The sequence below is a fragment of the Bactrocera latifrons genome, unplaced genomic scaffold (assembly GCF_001853355.1).
Source record: "Bactrocera latifrons isolate USDA-ARS-PBARC rearing strain unplaced genomic scaffold, ASM185335v1 scaffold_1369, whole genome shotgun sequence".
Taxonomy (NCBI): Eukaryota; Metazoa; Arthropoda; class Insecta; order Diptera; family Tephritidae; genus Bactrocera; species Bactrocera latifrons.
Window position 1 is genome coordinate 26,167 of NW_017534818.1, and position 7,609 is coordinate 33,775.

At 33.4% G+C, this 7,609-nt stretch overlaps 1 protein-coding gene and 1 long non-coding RNA gene across 2 annotated transcripts; one reads left to right on the forward strand and one right to left on the reverse strand.

The window, feature by feature from the left end:
- Positions 1-343: 343 nt before the first annotated feature.
- LOC108965200 lies at positions 344-2,243 on the forward strand. Its single transcript, XR_001993098.1, has 3 exons — positions 344-460; positions 868-1,398; positions 1,863-2,243. It is a non-coding gene; the product is annotated as an uncharacterized LOC108965200 (long non-coding RNA).
- An 89-nt stretch (positions 2,244-2,332) lies between these two features.
- LOC108965199 (transcription factor BTF3 homolog 4) lies at positions 2,333-3,879 on the reverse strand. Its single transcript, XM_018927433.1, has 2 exons — positions 3,771-3,879; positions 2,333-3,695 (listed from the first exon to the last, which is right to left on the reverse strand). Exon 2 carries the CDS (start codon positions 3,693-3,695, stop codon positions 3,132-3,134), a length of 564 nt encoding a protein of 187 aa, XP_018782978.1. The 5' UTR covers positions 3,771-3,879; the 3' UTR covers positions 2,333-3,131.
- Positions 3,880-7,609: the final 3,730 nt, after the last annotated feature.

The following is a 7,609-nucleotide window of genomic DNA, read 5'->3' on the forward strand; positions in this document are numbered from 1 at the left end:
CCTTCGGCCGCGCTTTAAAAACATAACCCTGGCCGAGCGAATACCCGGGATGACTGAAGTACTTTCGCGTAGTACTCCTTCCTGCGTTAAAAAAAAAATTTGGAGTTTTTGTTATAAAGGGGTTTATTTTTTGGTCATCATGCACTCATATTGAAACAAAAATTGAGTGTTCATACTTTACTTGTATACTTTATACTTTACTACGTAATATTATATAATATAATATTGCTTATACATATGTATATATAATATTACTAATACATGTATATAATATTACTTATTTGCTTAATAAATTTAAAAAAGAAAATATCCATATGCATGAATAGAGAAATTATTGCGAGAAAGAGGAATTTCAGTTTTTTGCGTTATTATCATATGGCAGCGCTCTATTTCGTCGTAATTTTTGGTAAACAAATGAGGTTCAAGCGAGTGTAAAATGTAATTAAAAAAAAAATTTAAGGTAAAAAACCTGTTAAAAGTTTAAAATGTGGATTTATTTAAAAGTTTATAGTGCAATTTAATTAATTTGAAATGAAAAATGTGAATAAAGTTTGTTTAAAGTGGTGAAATAGCTTTTTGAAATGTTCCAATTTTGCGAATTTGTGAAATTTAAGGTCGAATATCCCGTAAACTAAGCGTTTGCGGTACCTATTATCCTAAATATTTTATAATCAGGAGGACTTCCTTTTTCCAACGGTACCTTCAAATCGCGGCGCCAAAGAAATCGGAATTGTGCCATTTATACATAACTGTGTGGCATTGCAATGGATTTTCTGAATATAATATTATTGTTACACGCTTTTTAACTTGGAACTTTAAGCAATTTGTGAAAACTTTATTATTCTAGTTTATTCTATTATCATACAGGAAAAACTGCAAAGAAATTAGCAGAAATGTTTTCAACTCAGCTTAGAACTACTTACATAATTATTATTCCCGCGAAGAATCGAAAAGTATTAAAAGAGCACAAATACTTCTCGCGCGAAGCCAAAAACATAAAAATCCTTTGCTGTCTGGATAAACTCCAGAGAAGCGACGTGCCTTTGCTATTAACAATGTTTACAGTCCCACTGCGTGCTGGGACGACGTACTTTTCTCCGTCGAGACCATAATAATGTTATCAAGATGGACCCAACAAAGTTTAGAGGAAGCCAAACATCTCTGCAACAGGAGAACACCATACCAACAGTAAAGCTTGGCTACCTCTCGGTAATGATTGCATTTTATCGAAAAAGGTTAGAGAGTTGCAGATATTATGTATATAATCGTCAAGGAGAGAGATATAATTTGGATTTGTTGACTCCAAAACACAAAATATGTGCAGATGTTGGCTGTTGCACAATTGCAGCAGAGTTATTGATACACCTGCGCAGAGTCCTGACTTAAACCCAAAATAGAGTACGTAAACGGAGTCCAAACAATAAAACTGCTCTATCAAAGCAATACAAAAAGAATGGCACAAAATTCCGGAAGTTTATGATATGACAAACCGTATTTAGTCCTTGTATTGTGCTTTACATTATTGGACTTTGGGCATTTTTTAAGTTAAAAATTCTTGAATTAATGAAGTAAAAAAATATTTATACATATATATAGGATTCAATTCAATTCCCTTTTGCTGTACACAAAGCAAATATACGGATACGATAAAATATTTTCCACATGTCAGCATTTTGATGTCGGTATTTTGATTTAGCTGCTAATTTAAATCTATCGATATTTTGATGTATCGTCATTTTGAACTTCGGAATTTTAAATGTATCCCAATGAATTTTTATAAATKTTTTAATTTTGCAAACAATTAGTTGACAAACTGTACTTACCAAAAATATTCGTTTTTTTTTGTCTATTTTTCCCCTTAGAAACTGCTCATTTGTTGAAAACAATCAATTCGACATCGGATCAAAAATTTTATAGCTGTCAGGAAAGAGCTATGAGAGAAAGAACTAAATACATCGCATTAAATCTTCCTAACAATTCGAATATAAAACTACTGCTTGAAAGCCTCGAACTTTTTTAATAAAGTATGAAGTAAATTATTATTAGTAATATTTTGTTATTTATGCGAATGAAGTAATATCCACAAAATGTAATTTTTTTACTACTATTTCGACATCATTTCTATTTATAAACATTATCCGAAATTCTTAATGACAAATTTTTGGTATGCAGAAGAATCAATTATGTATATATTTTACCGTGTTTATAATTGCATCGCTATTTTTAAATTCCCTATAACCCCAAATTTTAAGTAAATTTAATTAAATGTGATTTTGGAGACTGCCCTTAAAACGAAACGGAATCAAATTACGCAAGAATAACACGATCGAACTTTTAACTCACGTTTTGTATTAGATTAGTTTATTCATTTGCCTTTAGGGGCTTTTAAATTGTTTTATACACAGTTGTTTTGGTATAAGTTTGATCAAAGTTGTAATTCACAATTAATGTCATTTTACACATTAATGAGTAGTTCGTAGGAAAAATAATAATAAAAAAAAAAAAAAAAATTAAAAAAAGAGCTTTTGGACTTTCTAGGTTACTTTTGACAAGGTAAGCTCATCGAATCTTCAGATGCTTTGTGACAAAATTATATGGTATTTTAGGGAAGATATTTATAATGGCAAAACTTAAAACTGTGCTCAATTTAGCAGTTATATTTCTATGACAAGGGTGATCATTATAAAAATAATACAGGTCCTTGCATATTATGTTTACGCTACTATTTTTTAAACGTATACATGCATTGGTAATGTTTCTACTGGAGTGTATATGTTTGATTATTTGTAGAATTCCTTTACATAGAAGCGTATCGGTCATTGCTGTGAGAAAACAAAAATGTCATATTTTTGTGATTGAAATAAAGTTTCTTTCAATATTTAATTAGTTCACATTTTGTCTGGTTATGTTTTGTGTACTATGTTTCCTTKTTAATTGCTACGCTTTTTATAATTACTTCAAATTGAAACGCACGTCTAAATCTTTGTAAATGATGCATATGAAATGTAATGACTACTAAATTTATGCATCGTCTTCCCTTAATATTTTCCCACGCGTTGTTTCTTTAGTTTTTAGATGTTGCTTGTATAGTCGGCATCGCTACCCTTAGATTCAATCGTAAAAAAATTGGCTTAGGCTACAGGAACCTCCTCATTTTTTTGTGTGGACTCTGCTGTACTGGAAACGTCAACGCCTTTAAGAGCAGGTGAAACTCCGCCAATTGCCACTTCCTCGAAATTCTGTACCAAATCTGGAACATCGTCATCCGCTGCGGCTGCAGATACGCTTCCTAAGCCACCAGCTGCAGCACCTGACGCAACAGCACCTTTATTTGCGAATTCTGTGGCAATCTTCTTCAACTGTGTGATGTCTTGTGGGCCCAATTGTGTTAAAATACCCGGCAACATTTCTGAAATCGACTTGTTTTCCCCATGTCCAGTAATTGCGAAAGTGTTTGTTGGGAGAGATGCTTGTGCTTTTGGGTTATTGAAATGAATGACGGTTCCATCATTCTTAATTATGTTTACTTCCTCAATACCGGGAATTGTGTTAACCGATAATTTTTTCAATGATGACTGCAACTTCTTGTCGTCAGTAGCAGGGGTAGAGTGCACAATCTTCTTCTTCCGGCGTGGAGTTCCCTTTCCACCGATACGCACATGCGCTTGCAATTTTTTCAATTTCTCAGGGTTCATCTGGTTGAGAAAATGTTAAATTTATATATTTTTCAATAAATAATAAATTTCAATTAATATATTTTTAACAATCACCTTTTTTTATAAAAATTTTCTGTTCAGTGCGTAAGAAAACACGTGCGCAAAAAGAAGGGCGAATTGTCAAAAAGAAATCGCCATTATGCTTAGTTAAATTCCAGTAGTTTTCGGTATATCTGCTTATGTATGTGTGCTAAAATTATTAGAGTACTTTCAGAGTTGCCAACCTTTATATGAGAAAGTTTAAATTGTTCGTATTAACTATAATTGATGAAAGATTTTTGTAATATAATGGAAGTGTGATTTATGAAACAATATATATGATTTCTTGATCGAAACAAATTATAATCAATTAAATTCAAAAACATATCACACAGTTGTTTAAGGTCATTATTGAAATGACCTTTTCAGTAAGGAAGGTAGCAAAATATTATAGATAATTTGGTTAGATGCATATAAGCCTTTTTAAGTAAAATATTTATACAGAAACATATGTACTGTTTTCATGTTGAAAACGGTCTATAATCGTACTTGCAGTGGAAAAAAAACGAAATCCTAACTGCAGGAAAGTCTCCGATTAGTGTTGCCAACTGCTGAAAACCGTCATATGACCACGTTCAGACAGGTTAACTTTTTCGACAATATTTTTATGGAAGATATAGGCAAAGAACGTATATTATAGAGAAGGTGCAACTACGGATAAGCGTGTGAACTGTCAAAAGCTAACAGCTAGCTCAGAAGAAGAAATTTTAACAGTGGCACTCAGAAATATACATTTCTATAACGGATGTATGTTGACGTTTTGGATATGTTTTTATAAGTTTACATTCAATTGGAGTAAATGATATGATTATCATTTTGCGATTTTTTATGAATGCATTCCAAACTGATAAAATTATAATTGTAATTTGCAATTACGCAAACAATATTTGTAATTAATGTGTAAGTTCGCTACTTTTTAAATAATTCTTATGTTTAATAATGTAATATACTTCTTATAAGTAACATTAAACACAAATATTTGAGTTTAATTTAACTAATATTTATTTATTATTAAAATGCTCTTCGTAGCTTGACTGTTGACATCAGACTGAATTAAGTTTGCTTTAATACAGTTAGTCAAATTCCCGGCGAAGAACATATAGCGGTAAAATAATGCAACAAGTAAATATATTATATGTACATATGTTAGTCCTCCCACCACAAGAAACAGCAATATCCTTATTGCGTTAGTTTGTATGCTACAACTGTTACTTAAATTAAATTACAATAAAGAAAAACAAAAGACTTAAACGACAAACTTACAATAAAAAATTGCTATTTTAACATTATTACTTTATAACTTCATTGTATCTTAAAAACAATAAACGTAAAATTGTACTTAACGATTTGAGTAGTTCTTTACAACATTGTTTACAATATCATATAATTAAATGTCAATTTAATAACAATTTATTTACTAGCTTTGTACAACAAACTATTTAATGTTTTTTGGTACTTTAATTCTCTTGGAATTTTTTTTTCGTTTAAATTAGTTTTTATATTTCCTTACTTTACGATTCTTATATTTAATCACAAAGTCTTCATTATTGTCTTCTACTTTGACTAGCTCCACTTTTCTAAACGAATTATGTGTTTTTTCCAGACGTTTTCTTGAATTTTAAGCGTTGATTAAATTAGTGTCTATAGGGTTTTCTGTTCGTGTCTTATTCGCATTATTTATTCTATTTTCTTTTATAAGTTCAGCATTAAATTTCGGAGCTAGGTGATTGAAGAAAATGTCATATGAGGTTTCACCGGTTGTAAAATGTATTATATTATGGTTGTATGTAAAAAGAGTTTGTTCGATTTGCATGTACTTGAATTCTTTATCATCCGAGCTATTAATTATTCTTAGTTTTTTATTAAGAGTTTTGTGAAGACGTTCGATATCTGCAATGCCAGTTTTAGCAGTGGTTACTTGTATTTGAATATTTAGCTGCTCACACCAGTTCTTAATGTTAACATTATTTATTCTATGATCTTGATCGATTTTTAATATTTTTGGGGGTCCCATGGTATTAAAAATTTTTATTAGCGCTCTTTTTATTTCCAACCAGTTCAATGTTTGTACTTCTTCAGCAATTCCAAATTTAGAAAACAAATCAATACAGGTAAGGTAATGTCGTTTCTCTCATTCCCAAAAATCAATTACAAATTTTTCTCTGATTTCGTAAGCAGTGTGATTTTAAAAGGCAATTTGTGGGTAATGTGATCATATTTACACCTATTGCATAATTCGCATTCGTTAATAATTTTACTAATTTCTTTTAAAAAGTTCGGATAATAATATTTATGTTTAAAACGATTAGTAATCTTTTCTATGCCCTGATGAAGGCGTTCTAAATGAATTTCAAGAATTTTAGTTTTAAATTCCGAATAATCTCTAATATTTTCGAGCTCTTTAGTTGCTCTCAATATTTTGTGTCTTGTATTGTTGATTATAGTTTTAAAAATATCTTGAAATTTCACAAAATCTGCGTCATAAGGCATGAATATTGTAGTCTTTTTTCTTAAAAATTTTTCTATTATATATTTTATTCGATCGCTAGTTAAGTCAATATATTTAATTGTTGTAATTGTTTGAAGTAGCAAGTTTTTGTTACTTCTCTTTGTCTTTTTGTAACACTTACCACTTTCACTTCTTGGAATAAAACACCCAGTTACTTTGTAAAGGGAATTCGAGATAGATTTAATTCGTTTTGGGCTTTCTTTTAATTTGATTACAGATTCGGAAAATCTTTGGATTCACTTTGGTTTTTCAATTTGCACAATATTGCGGAACTAAGCGGTAACAGTTAATTTTAATATAAATATAAAACGGTGTGCGGATGATGGAGAAGTCGCGAGGATCGCAGCGGCGACGTGTGTGCTTCGATTGTAGGTCAAAACGAAAAACTGAGCAAAAGCTTAAGACGATGACCCTTTTGACCAGTGTGGCGTGTGTGGATATGATCTCTCGTGTGGGTGGTCCTGTGGAATGTGGATTCTGTGTGTGTGGTGTATTGGTGTAGTGGTATTAGGGGGGGTCTTATCTCATTTAGCCATCCCGGCCCCCCTAGGCGAAAATTCAGCCTAGCAATCTCTGTAGTTGCTGGAGAGTTGCGACTACGTTGCTTAGTCCTGTAGCGGGGCGATGCTGTGGCGCTTTTGGACGACGCCTGGTTGGTTGAACGTGGTGCGGACGCCATTGATGGGGCTCAGGCCGGGCTGCACTGGTTCGGCGTCGTACCGTCCGGTTTCCTTGCGGGGGTCTACCCGTGCTTGAGGCAGCTGGCCGACCTACATCGCGTCGTGGTGCCCTGTGCAGCAGCGTGTGATGTGATCTGCCACACCTGTGGCATAAATCGACAGAACCACACTCCTGCGTCACATGCGTGTGCGACAGGCAGTTGAAGCAGTGCTCATGTGCCTGAGCAGCACGCTGGCGTTGTGTCGACGATAACTCCTTAAAGAGCCCACAGTGCTGTAGTCGGTGTTGCCGGCGACATAGCGGGCATCGGAAGGGACGCGGCTCGGCTTGGGTGGATGGCGTTGATTTGGCTGCTCGTGAGCCACTATCAGAAGCGGTAGTTGATGCAGTAGTATTGGTTGGGCGGGGCGTGGGGATAGGCCCAGTACGTGCCACGTTGGTTGCCGACCGAACAGTTGGAGTTGGTGTAGWRGGCATGTCCACGTCCATCTTGATCTCTGTAAAAAATTGTACTTGAATATACATGGTAGTATATAAATGCAATGTGTTATTGTGCCACATTATGTGGCATGACTGGGTCGTCGTATTGACCGACCATTTCTGTAATTTTTATTGTTATTGTTAACGGTTGGTTGCGGTTTTATTGATTTATTTTCCTTGTTTG